Raw genomic sequence first — 20,959 nt, 5'->3', positions numbered from 1 at the left:
TAATTCGAACTACCTACTCCGTGCCACATGTAGCCGTGGGCACGGAGTTCGGACTAAGGGGGATTTAAAAATGGCAGTGCCCAGGAACATGCAAATGAAGCCTGGGATATTTAAATCCCGGGCTTCATTTGCAACTCCTCTTGCCCTAATTACCCTACCTAGCTCGAACTAACAAGCTAGTGTAGATGTACCCTCAATGATTCTCTTCATCTACTATATATTTTAGAAAGTCTATCTGTCTGTGCATCTGTCTGTCTGTTCAAGAACTTCTTCTAAACAGTAAGAGTTAGGACCACCAAATTCAGTATGCATCTTCTTCTTATCATAACTTAAAGTAAGGTCAGGTTTTGATTGTGCCAAGAAAAAGGTATGTGCCCAAAATGGGACTGTTTTACATAAAATCATACAGAAAAGAGTCAGTCATCAGACAGATGAAAGTGGCTGGAAGGGGGTGTTTCCCCCCACACACCTGGGAAAGCCCCAGCCACGAGCCTTCTACCCCCAGGTATCCTTTAGGCAGGATGGGGGGTCCTGAAGCTCCGACTCCCTGATTTTTCTGGGAATATTGCTGGCTGTTCCCATTCATCAAGGAATGAAGAGAAAGTGTGTCATTTGCTGCATTCCTCACTCTGGCTGGGGAACACAGGCAGCAGATGAACCTAGATCTGCCCCAGTCGGGGGCATGCACCCTTCCTTTGGCTGTGCCTGGTGGTGCTGCAGCGGCCATGAAGAGGAGTTTCTCACCTAACCCCAAACTGCTGAGGTGAGAGAGGGTTGGGGCACTCCTCTCTCTCCAGGTCAGCCTATATACTGAACCCCTCATCCCCAGTCCCACTCCAGAGAATGATTTAAATGAAGAAAAACAAATATTAGTTGAGTTATGGAACTCAGCAACACCAGGTAGATCTTCTGGTACAATGTAATTGCAATGTTGACGTAAATATTCACATTATGAACTCTAACTGCAAAAATCACAATTATTTTTATCCACAATATTATATATTTTCATGAAAATGAATATTGATACAGTTGTCTGAGTCTATTTTTAATGACAAAGAACTGTATTTTCAAGTTATCTTACCCTAGCAAAGCAATTAAGAAGACGCTTATCAAAATCATCGGTGACCCGACCTCCATATTGCACTTCTCCAATCATGTATCGTACTGTGCTCCATGATATACCCTAGATACAAATAAAATGAAATACTGTAGTTACAATCTATACCACTCAATGGCAGTAGTGTCTGTGCTAGGTGTCTGATTTTTTATCACGAAGCCCCATCAAGAAAGGACCCCAGTGGCTGCTGTCAACACTGCTGACCAGGTCATTAAAAGTCTGTCTGCAGCTTATGCAGGCTTTCTACCTAGCGCCGCACCACTCTTGGAAGTGACATATCTCTTTGGCTTCTAGGCACAGAGCCAGACAGGGAGGCAACACACACTGCTCCCACACCTCCCCAAGCGCTGGCTCCACAGCTCTCATTAGTCAGGATAATGGTTGGGGGGGGGGGAGGGGAGGAGGGGACATGTCCTGTGGGTGTTTCTGGGAGCTGCCTGAAGTGAGTACCATCCAGAATCAAACCCCACCCTGAGCTCTAAGCCCCTGCCCCAGACCCCTTCCACACCCAAGATCCCTCCCAAAGCACAACACACAGCCCCAGTTCTGAATGCCTTCCCACATCCAAACTCCCTACCAGAGCCTGCACTCCGTTCTGCATCTGAACCCTCTCTCTGTCCTAGTCCCCTCCTGTACCCTCTCCACTCCCCAAACCTCTATCCTAACATGGAGCCACTGCCCGCACCCTGAATCCCTCATTTCTGGCCACATTCTGGAATCTGTACCCACAGCACATATCTCCTCCAAAACCTCAACCCCCTGCCCAGCCCAGATCTCCCTCCTGCATCCCAAAACCCTCATCCCCAGACCTACCCAAGAGCCCACACCCCTCGCTCATGCTCTCCCACACTCCAACATCCTTCCCCAGTCCATTGCCTCCTCCCACAGCCTGAATCCCTCATTACTGGCCCCACACCAGAGCCCACACCCCCAGTCTACAGTTCATACTCACTCTCATATCTCAACCTCCTGCCCCAGACTGGTGAAAATGAGCCAGTGAATGAAGGGGGGACTGAGCAACAGAGAAAGGAGAGATGGAGTGAATGTATGGGAGCTGGGGCCTCAGAGAAATTGAAGGGTGGGGTGCAGCCTTGGGGAAGGGTGTTCAATTTCTGAAAGATGGCAATCCTAAACCAAAGGAACTGTGGAGAAAGAGGTGTAGGAAATAGGTACACTGGTTCTGTGCATGTGAGGAACTCTTTTGTGCAAGGGAATATCCTTGCAGGGGACTTGTGGGTGGCTTTACCACCTGAGCATCAAAAAAGGAGCAGATCCTAGTAGAGATCCTACCCTGAGCTATTGCCTTTAAACTCTCTGAAACATTAAGGGTATGTCTACACTACCACCCTAGTTCGAACTAGGGTGGTTAATGTAGGCAACCGGAGTTGCAAATGAAGCCCGGGATTTGAATTTCCCGGGCTTCATTTGCATATTGCCGGGCGCCGCCATTTTTAAATGTCCGCTAGTTTGGACTCCGTGCCCACGGCTACACGTGGCACGAACTAGGTAGTTCGGATTAGGCTTCCTATTCCGAACTACCGGTACACCTTGTTCCAGGAGGAGTAACGGTAGTTCGGAATAGGAAGTTAATCCGAACTACCTAGTTCGTGCCGCGTGTAGCCGTGGGCACGGAGTCCGAACTAGCGGACATTTAAAAATGGTGGCGCCCGGCAATATGCAAATGAAGCCCGGGAAATTCAAATCCCGGGCTTCATTTGCAACTCCGGTTGCCTACATTAACCACCCTAGTTCGAACTAGGGTGGTAGTGTAGACATACCCAATGAGTGCATCTACACAGCACCCTAAACTCGAAATATGATATGCAATTTATGCTATGCAAATTGCATATCTTATTTTGAATCTATTTCAAAATAGCTTATTTTGAAATTTGGTGTGCCTACACAGCACCAAATTTTGAAATAACATGCTATTTCGAGCCACTCCTTATCCTTAATGCAACAAGATTTATCAGGAAGGCGAAATCGCACACCCATTATTTCAAAATAACAGGCGGCTTGTGTAGACGTGATGTAGCTATTTCGGGAAAATAGCCGTGCAGTGTAGATGTACCCTAAATTAGGCGTTAAAGATGAAAAAGTTAGACATTATGAATCAAAGGAAATATTAGCACTACTCAATTGATGAAGTCTTAAATGGTCATTTTTAATTTTATCATGGACAAATGGAACCAGTTTGACTCTTCACACACACTTTCTTCCTCTGGGTATGTCTGCACTAGCCCCCTAGTTCGAACTAGGGAGGCTAATGTAGGCATTCGAAGTTGCAAATCAAGCCCGGGATTTAAATATCGCACGCTTGATTTGCATCTTCCCAGCCAGTTGCCATTTTTGAAATTTACAAGTCCGGACTAACTGCCCACTTGCCTTGCAGGAGGAATAACAGGTAGTTCAATTTAGGGCTTTAATTCGAAATACCGGGTCCCCGCCGCATGTAGACATGGGCAGTTAGTCCGGACTTGTAAATTTCAAAAATGGCGACCGGCCGGAAAGATGCAAATCAAGCCCGGGATATTTAAATCCCGGCCTCGTTTGCAACTTCAAATGCCTACATTAGCCTCCCTAGCTCGAACTAGGGGGCTAGTGTAGACATACCCTCTCTCTTTCTCTCTCTCTCTCTCTCTCTCTCTCTCACCGTGAATATATTATCAGATTATAGAATCCACCATGTTACTCATGCAAGTAGGGGTGCCTTCTTCAATAAAATTTCTCACTTTATTGATTTATTTTATGATCTTCTACATATGCTTACTAAAAACAGGATCAACATTAACCAGTAATTTTTAAAGGCGGTCATATTTTAGACAGATTGCTGAAATTACGAGATCGAATTCTTAAGTCTTTAACCAGTCCAGAACTCCTATTGTAGTTCATGGGAATATGGGCTGAGTAAAAAATGCAGAATTTCGTCTATAGTGACTGATGATCAAATACTTAATGCTTTTTTAATTAAATTGTATTTTTGTTAAGAGTTTTCATATGGATAATAGTGTACATGCTAGACAGAATGTCCTTCCAAGTTGACATTCTAATCACTATTGAAAGAGTAAATATTCTTCTCAATATAAACAGAACTATGTGAAGTAAGAAGTAATTATAGATACTGTGTACATAAATATTACTCACTTTCTTGATATCACATTCATCTAGGTGATTCTGTATAAATTGAACACTGGCTGTAAAGTCTGCAGAATTGAATTCATAGGGAATATTCCAGCCCAAAGGGCCAAACTTTCGCCGTTCCTTAAGAATACCATTGAAAATAAATAGTCAGTCTGTTTTCTTTAAATGTACTATGTTGCATCATTATTATTTATGGTGAAGAGAAACTGGAATTAAAGATTACAGTGAATAAAGGACACAGTCCAAACACACCATTATGTATTTCTTCTGTATCGTTAATAATTAATAATGGTTTTTAGGTGCTGCATGTTTAAACAAAAACATTATCACTACCCATCTTAGGGTATGTCTACACTACAAAGTTAATTCAAACTAACAGCCGTTAGTTCGAATTAACTTTGATAGGCACTACACAGGCAAACCGCTAGTTCGAACTTAATTCGAACTAGCGGAGCGCTTAATTCCAACGAGGTAAACCTCATTCTACGAGGACTAACGCCTAGTTCGAATTAAGTAGTTTGAATTAAGAGCTGTGTAGCCACTTAATTCGAACTAGTGGGAGGCTAGCCCTCCCCAGCTTTCCCTGGTGGCAACTCTGGGCACCACCAGGGAAACTCATCTGTCCCCCTCCCGGCCCAGGAGCCCTTAAAGGGGCACGGTCTTGCTATGGTGCCTGTGCCAGGTGCAAGCCTGCCAGCACCCAGCCAGCAGACTCTGCACCTGGCACGGCACGAGCCAGCCACCCGCTGCCACCCAGCCCTCCGACTCTTCCCGGGACCAGGCTGGTGGCTCACAGTAGCCTGCCCAGGGTTGCAAGAGGCGGGCGCCTGCCTGGTCTAGTGCGAACATCGTGGACCTCATCAAGGTTTGGGGGGAAGCCTCCAACGTCCACAACCTCCGCACTAGGCACAGGAAAGTGGCCATCTAGGGCAGGATAGCTGCCAGCCTGGCCACCCAGGAGCAGGTTTGCATGAAAATCAAGGTGGTCGAGTGAGACCCCGACCCTGAGCCCTGAGCTTAGAACATAAAAACATAAGAATGGCCGTACGGGGTCAGACCAAAGGTCCATCTAGCCCAGTAGCCTGTCTGCTGACAGCGGCCAACACTAGGTACCCTGGAGGGGATGGACCGAAGACAATGACCAAGCCATTTTTCTCGTGCCATCCATCTCCAGCCTTCCACAAACAGAGGCCAGGGACACCATTCCTACCCCCTGGCAAATAACACTCCATGGACCCAACCTCCATGACTTTATCTCACTTCTCTTTAAACTCTGTTCTAGTTCTAGCCTTCTCAGCCTCCTGCAGCAAGGAGTTCCACAGGATGACTATTTGCTTTGTGAAGAACAACTTTCTGTTATTAGTTTGAAGCCTGCTACCCATTCATTTCATTTGGTGTCCTCTAGTCCTTCTATTATGGGAACTAATGAAGAACTTTTCTTTATGCACCCTCTTCACACCACTCATGATTTTATAGACCTCTATCATATCCCCCCTCAGTCTCCTCTTTTCTAAGCTGAGAAGTCCCAGTCTCTTTAGCCTCTCTTCATATGGGACCTGTTCCAAACCCCTGATGATTTTAGTTGCCCTTTTCTGAACCTTTTCCAAGGCCAAAATATCTTTTCTGGGGTGAGGAGATCACATCTGTACACAGTACTGAATATATGGCATACCACAGTTTGATACTTCCCCTCCTCGTTCTTCACCTGGCTTCCCCCTTCCAGCTTCCTCCTCCCAGGTTTTCCCCTCCCCTCTCCCACTCTCTCTCTTCCCCTCTCCCACCTCCTTTTCCCAGTCTCCCCGAGTTTTGTTAAATAAAGAGAGTTTCTATTTTTGAACACACGTGTCCTTTATTTTGTACATCAGGAAGGGGGGACTAGGGAGGGGTAAATGGAAGGAGGTGAGGGAGGAATGGGGTACTAGCCCCTGATGGGGAGGACTAGGGTGGCTCTGCGGGCTCTTCAGGGTGGAAGCTCTCCTGCAGCCCCCCCCGATTGAAACCCCCCCTGGATGGCAGCCTGCGGCAAGTGCAGCCGGGCTGATGGCCGAGTGCTGTGACGTGCCGAGTGTGGGAATTCAGGGCACTCCAAGCTAGGACTGCTGTGCTGTCCCTCATTGAGTTAGACAAGCGAGCGGGGAACCCCTGAGAACTGTCTGTCCGGGGTGGGGGTCGGGTCCCTTTAAGCACAGCCCTCGGCTAGCCTGAGACAGCAGCTCCACGCTCTAAGTCCTAATGTGATGCCCTGCTGGCACTGCTTCCGGCCATCTTTAACCTCGGTTCAGGGTCCACTCAATGTGGACATGCTACTTCGAATTAGCAAAATGCTAATTCGAACTAGTTTTTAGGTCTAGATGCAATAGTTCGAATTAGCTTAGTTCGAATTAACTAATTCGTATTAAGTTAGTTCGAATTAGTGCTGTAGTGTAGACATACCCTTACTGATTATAATAGCCCTGTGTTTTAAAATCTCCCATATCTTTATTGCTGGATCATGATGATAGAGTTTGTTATGTTAAATAGGGTACTTGGTCTAATTTTCAGACATGATGAACACTTGCAGTTCCCTATGATTTTAACAGACTTAGCACTTCTGCCCGTCAAGATATAATCTTTCCTTTTTTTTCTATTTGTGGTCTCTTTGTTAAAAGTAGTTCTGATTTTTCAGTTTCATATTCTGACACTAAGTTACTCAAGTGCACTTAGGTTGCTCTTTTTGTTTCAATTCTTTCTCCAATGCCTTTTGGTTTATATGCCTTTTAAAATTGTTACCACTTTTACATATGGTAAGGCTGCCTGTTTACCTCCCTTATATTATCTCAGGTCCTTCTTTATGAATGTTTCAGGTTAACATCACACACTTCTATTGAAATGTAACTGTAAATCTACTAATACAAATACAAATACTAAAATCTAAAACATTGAAAAGTAATTCTTAGAATTAATATGATTAGCATTGGAAAACACTGAAAAGCCTTACATCCCTCACACCCACATTTTACTTTCCTCATGTAGTAAAGACCCATGGTTTGCTGAAAATATTCTTGATATGGCACCTGGGAATCTCATATATGTAGCTCATCTGTTATTTTTATTTTTCTGTGTAACATGAAAAATAAATGTTTAAATAACATTTAATGTTGTGCCCTCCTTGTAAATGGCTATAGCATGCTACTTAACTCCTAAAAACTGTCAAAATGTAGATGAAAACAAATACAATTTGGCTACATCTAGACTATGGGGCTACGTCTACACTGGCCCCTTTTCCGGAAGGGGCATGTTAATTTCACCTATCGTAGTAGGGAAATCCGCGGGGGATTTAAATATCCCCCGCGGCATTTAAATAAAAATGTCCGCCGCTTTTTTCCGGCTTTTAGAAAAGCCGGAAAAGAGCGTCTAGACTGGCCCCGATCCTCCGGAAAAAGCGCCCTTTTCCGGAGGCTCTTATTCCTACTTCAAAGTAGGAATAAGAGCCTCCGGGAAAGGGCGCTTTTTCCGGAGGATCGGGGCCAGTCTAGACGCTCTTTTCCGGCTTTTCTAAAAGCCGGAAAAAAGCGGCGGACATTTTTATTTAAATGCCGCGGGGGATATTTAAATCCCCCGCGGATTTCCCTACTACGATAGGTGAAATTAACATGCCCCTTCCGGAAAAGGGGCCAGTGTAGACGAGCCCTGGGGGTTTTGCGGGATATCAGAGGTATCCCACAAAAACCCTGCCGCGTCCAAGGAATGCGTTTTCTCTTCTGCTTTTTTTCACGGAAGAGCAAATGTGCCTTTTGGTTTATATGCAGGGGTGTATACCTCGTTTCATGAGGCATAAAGGCTCCACTGAAAAAGGAGGCTTTTCCACCATTTGGCCCCGTCTAGACAGGGGCAAATGGTGGAAAATCCTCTTCCGAAGAAAAGCGGAAAAAGCGACGTAAAATGTACAGCACATTTTGCATAGTTTTTTCTGCAAAAATGCCACAAGCTAGACCTAGCCTAAGATAAAAAGGGAGTTGTGGAATATTATACTCACATTTTTAAAATCCCTTTCAGAGACAACACATTTATTAGGCATCTCAAACAACAAAGCTTGCTAGTTAGCAAAAGTAAATGGGTAAAACCCTGGCCAAATTGAAGTCAAAATGAACAAAAGTCCTATTGTCTTCAACATGTCAGTTCTCCAGTGTGTTGAAGTGTGGTTATAGTCAGAAAAATAACTATATAAAAATTGGTGCCATACTCAACAAATCTGCTGCCTATTTGTACCGATAATTATATATACTGATTTAACTGGAATTTTGTCTATCTGACTTTCTGAAAGACCAGTAATCCATACTAATGGCTTCTCTCCCGTCTTTGTCTCTTTGACAGACAAAGAACATCAGTAAAATGAATTAGAAGTATGTTGTTAGTGAACACGGGAACCAAAATCAATTTGCCTAGAATTAAAACACTAATGGAACTGGGTAAAATAACAGTAATCAAGTAGATATATGGATTATTAGTGATAGTGAAAAAATTGCTTTTTGTCAGCAAGTAGCTGTAGAATTCATGAGTTTCTCTAAGGTCAACAGGGTCAAGACCACAAGAAAGCTTAGCTGTAACCATGCAATTTTGCTCTTTCTCTTCCTAATTTTCAGAGCATTCTGAGATGAGGGGAAACAGAAGGGAAGGCTTAGACCACTCTGCAATGCCATGGAAAGACTCTTTGAAGTAGGAATAAGAGCCTCCGGAAAAGGGCACTTTTTCCGGAGGATCGGGGCCAGTCTAGACGCTCTTTTCCGGCTTTTTTAAAAGCCGGAAAAAAGCGGCGGACATTTTTATTTAAATGCCGCGGGGGATATTTAAATCCCCCGCGGATTTCCCTACGACGACTCATGAAATTTACATGCCCCTTCCGGAAAAGGGGCCAGTGTAGACGTAGCCTAATACTTTAAGGATGAGTATGTTGGTTCTTTATATATTTCCCTGAATTATTGAATACTGGATGCTTATCTATAGAACCTTTGTCGCAAGCAGGTTATTAGGAGATTGTGAGTTTAAAGGCAAACTAATGCCTATATAAATATGGTGACTGACTCTTTTTTAATACCTCATCTGGATGGATGAATAGCTACAGTATTTCCAAAAAGTTCCTGCTGGCCAAATAGGCCTGCCTCTCAGGGAGATAGAGTACCTGTGCTAAAGGGAGGTAGGCAGAGTCTTCACCAAGGGCTATAGAGGGACAGCTGCACGGGAGTAACTGTGCCACCGGCACACTGGGCTACGTCCACACTGTCCAATCTTGCACAAGAATAGATGCAAATGAGCTGCCATTTTTGAGCAAGGGGCTTTTGCTCAAGAAGGAGCAGTCTACACTGCTCCTTTTTGCACAAAAACTACCTCTTGTACAAGAGCCATTCTGCCTGAAAATAAGTGGCAGAATGGCTCTTGCGTAAGAGGGTTTTTTTCCGCAAAATGGAAGCTCATTAAGTATACAAATGAGGTGCGGTGATGAATATCACCGCAGCTCATTTACATATGTTCTTGCACAAGACTGGGTAGTGTAGACATAGCCTAAGTGCAGAAAAGCTCACAGGAGAGGCCTTAAGGATTAATTAATGTATCTAAATTGCTTTGAGATCTGTGATTAAAAGGATCTACATTCAGAAAGTGAAAAATGTTAGTGTATAAATCTTATGACTACCATATCTTTAAATTACACAATGCGGGCCCAGTCCTACTCACACTGAAATCAATGGAGGAAAATGACCATTGACATTAATGAAAGCAAAATTCGTTTTTAAATTCTCAGCATATAAAATCTGCCTGTAACGTAAGAAAATAAATCAGTAAGGTACACGGAGACTCCCCGTTCTGCTATTTGATGAATATTGAACGTGAAATAAAAGACATTCATATCACAAAAAAGATTCAAATATAAACTTTTTATCAGGAACTCCAGTGAAAAAGACTTAGTATGAAGCTGAAAGCAAAACCTGTATGAAATACTGTACCTGGACAGTGGAATGTAGAAAAGCTACAGTGTAAAGCAGAGGTTTCCACATAGGCATATTGCTGACATCTAGAAGGTCTTGATTTATTCCTGAAAATGTTCTTTTCAAACCTGCACGAACACCCTGAGGTGGTTCATTAGTGAACTTTATAGAAACCTGTTATGTAAAAAAGGTAAAACAATTAGATTTACCTTCTCTATCTAAAATGTCACAACTTTTAAAATTACAAGTTATACAACCAAGAGATGTGTAGTTGAGATGCAGCTGATCAGAAACAACACAAAACGAACATATACTGGAACCAGTAAATTAAAGTCCTAAGAGACATCATATTTTAAAAACGTTAACATGTGACTTTTGAGAATGCTTCAGATTTTGCAATGCAACTTCCATTACAGTGTTGTTTTTAGCTTCAAACGTTAAGTTTGACTCATTATTTCATTTTCATATACCCATATTATCTAAATTCATGTAATGATACTACATCTGACTAAGTATTTGAACAAACCTGTAGTAGCGTAATTGGGAACTTGTCATGTGGCTCAGTGGTTATCCAAACTCGAAAGCTCTCATCAGGAATTTCAGCAGTAAGAAGTGTTTCCAATAGTTCATCCATGAAATCCAGGCCTAGATGGCAATTCTGAAGCAACACCCAGCCCCCCTGTATATAAATAATTTATGAAATATTTTTTTGTCAGTAAACCATAGAAAACCAAAAAAACCCCACCATGTTTATGTTAAGATCAGATGTGGTAACATACAGCTAATTTCTTTGAGGTTTGCAGGGTTTGGTATGTTTTTTTGGCTACATAGTATCATTTTATTTGGACATTAGCATAGATGAAACAGCTAGGAAAAATACATCTGAAGTTATTTTAGTATGCTATATTTCAGACAGAAAAATGAAATAATTGAATACAATGCATAAGTAAAGTAGTAGTGCCATCATGTGGCAAAAGTAAATAAAAGAAAGCCAAACAGCATTCCTTAACTATCAAAACTTCTATTGATTCAATTGCATTATCAGTTCCAAAAAATAACAAGAGTTAAAATATTACTGTTGAAAAACAACATGAATATCTTTTCCCATTAATTATTTAGACATTAATTAAGAGACATTAAAGGGTCTAAGGTCACTGTAGAAAGGATGAAGGAAGACTAAACCTTTTCACTTACACTCTACAGTATATCTCTTATAAGCATATATAGGTGAAATTCAGCCTTGTGCAGAAGGTTGCCTGTGGACCCCTTAAATACCACATAAGCTGTCATTTGAGGGCTGGGCATTAACACAGACGTGCATTTCTGCTATTTGTGAATTAAAATAAATAGTCTTTTCATCCTCACCTGTGTTATTGTTAAGATGAAAAAGAAACTCTAGACAAATATTGGAGACCATTACATTAATTTCGATGACCTACATGGGTTTTATTACAATTTATAGTGTCATAGTTGCAATTTTGTGTTAGTTCATTTATGTGCAAATGAGCAAGGGTTTGTTGAATAAATTTAAATATTTCTATCACTAGTTCATATATTTTGGTTTACTTAAATATAGTGAAAATACTTTTATATATATTTCTTTTCTTTTAAACAACCTTCTTCTTCCTTCTAGTTTGGAAGGAAGACAAATTCTGTCATCTTTCTAAATTATTATTTGTTATTTGTATTATTGAAGCATCTAGGACCCCTAGTCATAGATTAGGATTTCACTGTGCTAGGTATCGAACAAGAACACACAAAAAAGATGATCCCATCCCTAGATAAAATCAGTCTGATTTTCAGAAGTTTTCTATTGCTGATTTTCTGTACCTAGTGCTGCACTGTATTTTCAGCATTGGATAAAAATACACTGAAGTGATGTAGGACTTTTTGTATTCTGCTTTCTGACCTCAACATGAGCATGTAAACCTGACTCAATTTTACATAAGTTGTAGTATACAAGGATACAGGTATAAAGGACCTAAAAAAGTAATACAGAAATATAACTGGCATTTCAGTGTTCTTTCGTACCTGCTGCATTGACATCTGTGTTAGCTTGCGTGCATGAACTTCTTGTCCCTGACCCATAGAGATAGCCCTGCATTCTAAAACAGATGGAACAGTATATGTTAGCTTCTTCAGCTAACAGCAAGGGGAATTAAAATTATTAGTTCAAAGTGATATTGGGAAAAATTACTGAAATATGCAACGAAACCCCATTTTAATAAAGTCTACAGTAATGTAGAAATTTTATTCTTATGTATTCAGTTGGTATACCTTCAATATTTAATTATGCTTTTCCCAAAAGAAGTGTAATTTTCTATAAATATCTGAAGTGTAATGAAGCACCTGTATACTCAACATATATACTATGCATTATAAGGGAATACGTATGGCTGGTATTACTATTGTCAATGGGAATTTGAACATAACAGTTTCTCCTAATTCCATACAAAGCAAAATTTTCAAGAACTTTAGATGTGCAACTAGCAACCAAATTACAACTAGCAAAAGTTACAACTGTGCACACAAATCAAGTAACTGTACATTTTAATGTGACCAATTATTACAAATGTTTTTAACCAGTTATGCATGTAACTACTCAATTTGTATGTACAATTTCGCACATAGTTTAGACGTAATATATGCACACAGTCTAGAATTTTTTGAAGTTCCTTTTTATTAAAAATAATTTCATAAAAATAAACAACTGATTATCTTATAATCTGCAGCAGGTAATATTTAGAATAGTACCATAGTTTTGTTATGCAAAACTCAAGGGCTTGTCTACATGCAGTGTTACTACTCAGTAAGCGAGGGTTTAGTGTACTAGCTTGCCACACAGTCACTTCTTGTGTAAACAATGCTATTGTGCACTAAAATTGCTGTCTAGCGTGCTTTGATGTACTGCTTTTTAAAATGATAGTACATTTGCAATGTACATTCACACCCTGGTTTGATGAAATGTAATATGCCGAACAGACAAGCCATAAGACAGAGTAGGTATCTGTCATAAATACAATTATAGAATAAAAAACATCACAGATTAGAAGGAAAATAATTAACAAGCAATGTAAATATTGAGAACATATTTCTGCTGCACTCCCTGAAAGAATGATCTTCAATAGTATTTATTTCAAGTATTGCTTACTTTCTCCATCTCTACGCAAAACTTTCAGGGATAATTAATGATAAGGCAGATCTAACAAAGCTCTTTTCTAGAATAAACTGTCCAATATTATATTTCCTTTTTATGATGAAAATGTATAATTAAATTCATACCCAGTTTAAGTTTCCTTGCCAAAGCATCAATTTGAATAGTTGGGTCAGATCCCATAGACAAGAAACAGATAAGGGGTGTTCGTGTATCACTTTCTTCCCAAGTCTTCTCTAAATTTAAAATGACTGGTTCTGTATATTTGTCATCCAGCGAATCACCAATATACTTTCTGGCTTGGGAAAGGGTACGATCTGGGCACCAAGACCTGGGAATACACATATGAAGTGAGCTACAAATTCAGTGACTCTTTCCTTTATTTTAATTAATTTCAAGGTTATGAAGAGAAAATTAAGACTGTGACGTTATATATGAGACAAAACATGTTATGAAAACATTGACAATAAAGTAACTTAAAATATTCTATTCTAAACAATATTTTAACTATTTGTTTTTTATTTTAATAGTCCTTAAAACGGCTAGTTAACCTTAAAAAGTTAGCAAAACCAGTCACAGAGGAGTCATTAGTAAATTTAACTCCCCCACACAATTAAAACTTTCATAGACAATTTAGTCAATGTGCAAGTGGAACAAGAAATTTGATATACTAGAAAGCCCTGCTCTGTTCATAATACCCTAGATCAGTGGTCACCAACCAGTAGATCGGGATCTACCAGTAGATCTTGGAGCCCCGGAAAGGTGATTTTGTCTGGTTTGGCCAAGAGGCTATCGAGGACTGGCACTTCAGCTGCCCCTCCCCCCGTTGCTGTGCATCTTCTGCCCTTTGCCTTGGAGCTGTCCCCTCAGGAGCCTCCTGCTATCTGGGGAGGGGAGGGAGAAAAGGGGTGCTCATGTCAAGGTGCCCACTTTCCCACTCTGTATCCTATCGCCACAGCAGAGACACAACAGGACTTGGGACGGAGTTTCCTGGCTGCTTTTGGGAGTGGTGCAGGGCCAGGACAGGGGTGAGCCTGCCTTAGCCCCACTGCACCACCACCCAGGAGCCACCTGAGGTAATCAGTGCCCAGCTGGAGCCCACATCCCAAAATCTTACCCCAGGTATGAACCCTCTCCTGTACCCCAAGCCTCTGCCCGAGCCCTGAGTACCTTGTATCTAAATGCCCTACCAGAACCTGCACCTAGAACCCCCTCTGGTACCCCAACTGCCTGCCCCAGGCTCAGCTCAGAGGCCCTCTCACACTCCAAATCCCTTACTCCAAGACGAGAGCCAGCAGCCCACCCTCTGCCCCAGCCTGGTGAAAGGAAGGAAGAATGGGGGAGGGAGGAAGGTCGGAGTGAGCAGGGGTGGGGCCTCGGAGAAGGGGCACAAAGGAGGCAGGGCAAAGGTATTTGGGTGTGAGGTAGATCTTGGATTGCACTTAAATTCAAAAAGTGATCTCATGCTTAAAAAGGTTGGAGACCACTGCACTAGATATACTGAAGCCATGTTACTACAAGCTGTATCAATCAGATTGTTTCAGTTATGAAATTAAAACAGTGTCAAGAACTGGCTAACAATGAGATATTAACTTCAATTTTAATTGTATAGAGACTCAAACTGCATATACTAGCTATGCCAATGTATAATTTCATACAAGACATAGCTAACAGTGTTGCTTACACTTATAGTGATAGAAACTCCCCAATAATACCATCCTTGCCACCATGGATGTAGAAGCTCTATATACCAACATCCCACATGAAGACGGATTACAAGCAATTAGAAACACTATCCCAGAGGACACTACTGCCAACCTGATAGCAGACCTATGTAACTTTGTTCTCACCCACAATTATTTCCAGTTTGAGAACAACTTATACCTCCAGATCAGCGGCACAGCCATGGGTACACGCATGGCCCCACAGTATGCTAACATCTTTATGGCTGACCTAGAACAACGTTTCCTCAACTCCCGTCCCCTTTCACCCCTCCTCTACCTACGGTACATCGATGACATCTTTATGATCTGGACGCATGGCCAAGAAACACTGGAGATATTCCACAGAGATTTCAACAACCTACACCCCACCATCAACCTCAGCCTGGACCATTCTACATGAGAGATCCACTGCCTGGACACCACCGTACAAATCAACAATGGAAAATTAGACACCACTCTCTACAGAAAACCCACCGACTCATACAGTTACCTACATGCATCCAGCTCCCATCCAGAACACACCACGTGATCCATCGTCTATAGCCAAGCCCTTCGATACAACCGCATCTGCTCTAATCCCACTGACAGAGACCAGAAGCTTCAGGATCTCTACCAAGCATTTATAAATCTCAACTACCCACCCAGAGAAATAAAAAAGCAAATTGAAAGAGCCAGACGAATACCTAGAAACCATCTACTTCAAGACAGACCCAAGAAAACCAACAATAGAACACCACTTGTCATCACCTACAACCCCCAACTTAAACCTGTCCAACACATTATCAATAAACTACAGCCTATATTGGAACAGGATACCATACTCAAAGAGGCTCTGGGAGACAGACCCATAGTCTCCTATAGACAACCACCTAACCTCAAGATGATTCTTACCAACCACCACAGGACATACCACACTAATACCAACCCTGGTACCTTCCCTTGCAACAAACCCCGTTGCCAGCTTTGTCCACATATTCATTCTGCTGATACCATTATTGGACCTAACCAAGTGAGTTATAAGATCAAGAACACATATTCCTGCGCATCCAGAAATATAATCTATGCTATCATGTGCCGAAAGTGTCCGTCTGCTATGTACATTGGACAAACATCTCAGACACTTCGCCAAAGGATTAATGCCCACAAAACAGATATCAGACAAGATCACAAAGAGAAAACAGTTTCTTGCCATTTTAACCAGAAAGGACACTCTCTCAAGCTACGTCTACACTGGCATGAATTTCCGGAAATGCTTAAAACGGAATACATTCCGTTTTCAGCTTTTCCGGAAAAGGAGCGTCTACATTGGCCACGGAGTTTCCGTGATAACGATGCGCTTTTCCGGAAAAGCGCGTCTACATTGGCGGCGCGCTTTTCCGGAAAAGCAAAAAGCCCAGAACCATTTTGAAAAGGGCAAAGGCCACCAGACCTTTCCGGGGGCGGGGCCGGAGCTCCGTCCAGACGCGTGGTTAAAGGGGTCTCGCCGGGCAGCCGTTGGTCTCGTGCTCCTGTGCCTTGTGACCTCTGCCAGAGACTGGCACCCTTCACAGGGTCGGTGGTTGCCCTGTGAGTTTTGGGGACACCACCCTTTGGTCCCCCACCAGCTTTTCCTGGCATTTTATTTTTTCTGCTCTGCACTGTCTGCTATGGAGCCGTGGATGGCCATGTACCTGCTCGGGCCCCTGTTAGACCTGTACAGGTGCCTGGAGCTCGTGCTGCAGGCTGGTGCCCTGGTGTTCATGTACCAGGAGGCAGAGATTGCCTTGGACTCCCTCACCAGGGAGGTCCTGGCAACCGTGTGGCATCAGCACCCGACGATAGACCGGCCCATTTGGACTTTGGAAACGAGCACCGACTGGTGGGACCGTGTGGTCCTCGGACGATGGGACGACTACCAGTGGCTCCGGAATTTCCGAATGAGAAAGCGGACCTTCTTGATGCTGTGCACCTGGCTGACCCCCGCGCTGCAGAGAACCGCCACCTGGCTGCGGGCACCCATCCCCGTCAACAAGAGGGTTGCCATCGCGCTGTGGAAGCTGGCCACACCGGACAGCTACCGCTCGGTGGCACACCAGTTCGGGGTGGGAAGATCCACCGTTGGCGTGATCGTCATCCAGGTAAGTCTCAGGGGGAGTAGGATGGGGGGAGGGTGCTCCACTCCAGGCCCAGGGACACCCAAGACTCCAGGCTGGGTCGCTCAGGGGTTTCGACCGTCCCTCCCTTGCACCGGCCCACTGGTGGGGGGGGGGCGTGGGGAGAGGGGGGCCCTGTGTGTGTGTGTGTGTGTGTGTGTGTGTGTGTGTGTGTGGACCGAGGGAATCAAGGGGGGGACCCAAGGGAGTGCACACTCACCCCTGGCTGTATGTAATGTGTTCCCTTGTGTTTCTCTGCACCCTTCTGCAGGTCGTCCACGCCATCAACGACGTCCTGCTGCCAAGAATCATCCGCCTGCGTGACGTCGATGAGAGCATGGCCGGCTTCGCTGCCCTCGGGTTCCCCAACTGCGGGGGAGCCCTGGACGCCACCCACATCGCCATCCGGGCCCCGGAGCATCGAGCAGCCCACTTTATGAACAGAAAGGGGTACTGCTCCATCGTCCTGCAAGCCCTCGTGGATCACCGGGGTCGCTTCCTGGACATCTACGGCGGCTGGTCCGGCCGGGCACACGACGCCCGCATCCTCCGGAACTCAGGACTATTTCAGAGTTTGGAGGCGGGCACCTACTTCCCCCGGCGGGACTTGACTGTCGGGAATGTGCCGATGCCCATCTGCATTGTCGGGGATGCGGCCTACCCCCTGATGCCCTGGCTCATGCGGCCCTACACGGGGCAGCCGGACCAGAACCGGGCCCGGTTCAACGACCGCCTCAACCGGGCCCGAAACCCAGGGGAGCTGGCGTTTGGATGGTTAAAAGCCCGCTTCCGTTGTTTGCTCACCCGTCTCGACATGGGTGAGCAGAATGCAACGGAAGTGCTGGCCGCGTGCTGCGTGCTCCACAATATTGTGGAGCGCAGTGGGGAGGCCTTCCTCCCTGCATGGGTGGCAGCTGAGGCACAGACCTTGGACCAGCCCGACACAGCTGCCATCCGCCAGGCGCGCCAGGAGGCGGTGCGCATTAGAGAGGCCCTGGTGGACATGTTTGCCCAAGCCCCGTAGCAGGGTCGCTTGGGTCACCCCAGAGTACTCCGTCCCAGCTCCTACCCTTCCCCACCTCCTCCCCTTACCTCCCCCCCCCCATAGTATAGTAAAGCGTCGGGTCACAGCACATCGCGGCCGTCATCGAGTCTGTTCGTCGGGTGCGTCGGGTGTAGTTAGGGTTTTTCTTTTAAGTTTGGCTAGGATTTAGGCCACCATCGCCGTCCTGAGGAACAGCCAACAGGATTTGGGACTTGTGTGGAAGGCTTACATCAGTGCCATCTTCAATGGATCTAATGGCTGTTCCTCTCCTGAGGCCCGGAAGGCCCAAAGGACTGACATGGCCAGCAACACCACAATCATCCGTCGAGGGATCTCCTGGCTGTTCCTCTCCTGAGGCCCGGAAGGACCAAAGGATCGAGGTGGCCAGCAACACCACAATCATCCATCGAGGGATCTCCTGGCTGTTCCTCTCCTGAGGCCCGGAAGGACCAAAGGATCGAGGTGGCCAGCAACACCACAATCGTCCTCCCTGCGCCTAACTTATGTTTTTGAATCTGTACTGTACTGCATATTGTAACCATTTTTTTCTGCTTGTTTGTTGCTATGTAAATATAGTTTCTGGTTTACATCTTTACTGAAAAGTCTCAGTATTTCTTTATGCGCCGCGAACCAATGACCACTGAAAAAGCCCCCCCCCCCCCCCGGTGATAGAGTCATGAATTTGTTGTCCACAGTTGTAACCCTCTTAAATTGAAGTGGCTAATTGGCATCTCACATAATTTCTGTACAGTTACTAGAGGAACACAATAACCACACAAGATTGAAATGAAAACAGAACTTTTTATTTACAAAGGGGGGGGGGGGAGCTTTAACTGCGAGAAGGACGGGGGGGACCTTTAACTGGGAGAAGGACGGGGGGGACCTTTAACTGGGAGAAGGAGAGGGGGGACTTTAACTGGGAGAAGGAGGGGGGGGACTTTAACTGGGAGAAGGAGGGGGGGACCTTTAACTGGGAGAAGGAGGGGGGGGACTTTAACTGGGAGAAGGAGGGGGGGGACCTTTAACTGGGAGAAGGAGGGAGGGGCAGTTACTGGGACGGGTGGCCCCTGCGAGCGCCCCTCTGGGGGCGGACCTGCCCACGCTGGGCAGACCGCGTTGGGGCAGCCTGCACGCTGAGGTGCCCATGAGTAGGAGCACGAGTAGGAGCACGAGTAGGAGCACGAGTAGGAGCACGAGTAGGAGCACGGTCTTCAGGGTCAGGAGCAGGAGCACGGTCAGGGGCAGGGGCAGGAGCAGGAGCATGAGCAGGGTCAGGAGCAGGAGCACGGTCAGGGTCAGGGGCAGGAGCATGAGCAGGAGCAGGGAGAGGAGCAGGAGCTGGGAGAGGAGCAGGGATAGGAGGGGGCATGGGCTGTGCTCCCGGAGGGATGGCGGGGGCATGCGGTCCGGCCATGCCATAGTGGATGGCATGTATTAAATGTGCCGTCAGGGTGCCCATTGTGGCACGCATCTCGCGGCATTCCTCCAGGAACGCAGCCCATCCCTCCTGCCGCCACTCCTGGTCCCCCTGCACACGCTCCGCAATGGAGGTCTGGATCCCCTCCACCGCGGTGACATGACGCCGAAGCAGCTGGTCCCGGTGTCGGAGCCTGGTCCTCCGGGCTTGGGCAGCTGGGGGTGCCGCTGCTGCTGGAGTCGCGGGTCTGGTGCTGGGTCCCGCTGCAGGGAAGAGAAGAAAGGACGGGTCAGTCAGGCAGGCCATCCACTGTCCCCACACCTCCATGCCCTCCACCCCAGAGCCCCAGGTGACCGCACAGTTGTGGCTTGGGCCCACTCAGTTCCCCTCCTGCTCCCGGGGGGTGTTGTATGTTGGCAAGAAGGCCCACCCCTGGGAGTAGGGTCCTCCCTGCAGTATTGTAAGCACCAGTCTGTATCCTGGCTCCGTGCAGGGCAGGAGGGTGCTTGTGCTGCGTTCACCTGTGGAACTCCCTGCCGGTGGACACTGTGAAAAGCTTAGGGCTAATCACTGGTGTTTGACAGGGAGCGAGATGCATCCCCACGCAGTGCCTGGGAGCACACCTGTCAGTGGCGGTCTGGGCTCTCAGATCCCATTGCGTGCGATATCTCCTGGTCAGAACCAGAAGGGTGACTGGGTGGGGGGATGTCCCATCCTTGCAGCAAAACTCAGGGGCCCATCTCCCTCCCACTATCCCTCCCGCAAGCCTGGTAGCCCAGGGACAGGTGTGGCCGCAGTGGGGACTTCCCTCGGGGAACCTGCCAAGGCACTGGGAGCAGGTGAGCGGCTCGGTGGCGGTCCACGGTCACAGGACTGTGACGCTGCACTTATCCCAGGAGCAGCTGGCTGTGCCTCACAGCCAGGCCTGGGACAGTGTGCCATTCCCTGTGCTGCACCCCTTGGTGGAGCAGCAGGCTCTGGGCTGAGTCCCTCGGGCCCTGGCCGGTTCCAGCCGGCATCCACCCTTCCCCCTGATCCCGCTGAAATGTGTGTGAGAAGCACGGTCCCAGCCGTGCCCGCAGCTGCCTGCCACGGCCACCTGCCGCTCAGTCACCAGGCTGCACGTGGTTGCACGTGCTGCTAACTGCCGCATGCTATGCAGCGTGCAGCTCACGTGGCCTGAGTGACATGCTCTCCCCTTCCCCCCTCCGGACACTTGGGTCTCGCTCCCCCCCGCCCTCCGCCCCCCGCCCTTTGGGAGTGTAACCT

General features: G+C 46.0%; 1 protein-coding gene across 3 annotated transcripts in view; it reads right to left on the bottom strand.

The window, feature by feature from the left end:
- The window catches only part of DNAH8 (dynein axonemal heavy chain 8), a 615,913-nt gene that overhangs the window by 17,366 nt on the left and 577,588 nt on the right, over positions 1 to 20,959 (bottom strand). For all 3 annotated transcript variants that reach the window (XM_075925079.1, XM_025186355.2, XM_025186358.2), the window contains 6 exons: positions 13,501 to 13,703; positions 12,250 to 12,323; positions 10,745 to 10,897; positions 10,237 to 10,392; positions 4,262 to 4,378; positions 1,082 to 1,183 (listed from right to left, as the gene is read on the bottom strand). In XM_075925079.1, the coding sequence (XP_075781194.1) occupies positions 1,082 to 1,183; positions 4,262 to 4,378; positions 10,237 to 10,392; positions 10,745 to 10,897; positions 12,250 to 12,323; positions 13,501 to 13,703 (805 nt within the window). The remainder of the gene's footprint in view (positions 1 to 1,081; positions 1,184 to 4,261; positions 4,379 to 10,236; positions 10,393 to 10,744; positions 10,898 to 12,249; positions 12,324 to 13,500; positions 13,704 to 20,959) is intronic.

This window comes from Pelodiscus sinensis, chromosome 3 (genome assembly GCF_049634645.1).
Source record: "Pelodiscus sinensis isolate JC-2024 chromosome 3, ASM4963464v1, whole genome shotgun sequence".
NCBI classification, from domain to species: Eukaryota; Metazoa; Chordata; order Testudines; family Trionychidae; genus Pelodiscus; species Pelodiscus sinensis.
Note: the sequence above shows the minus strand (reverse complement) of the source record. Positions and strands in the feature narration are given on the sequence as shown.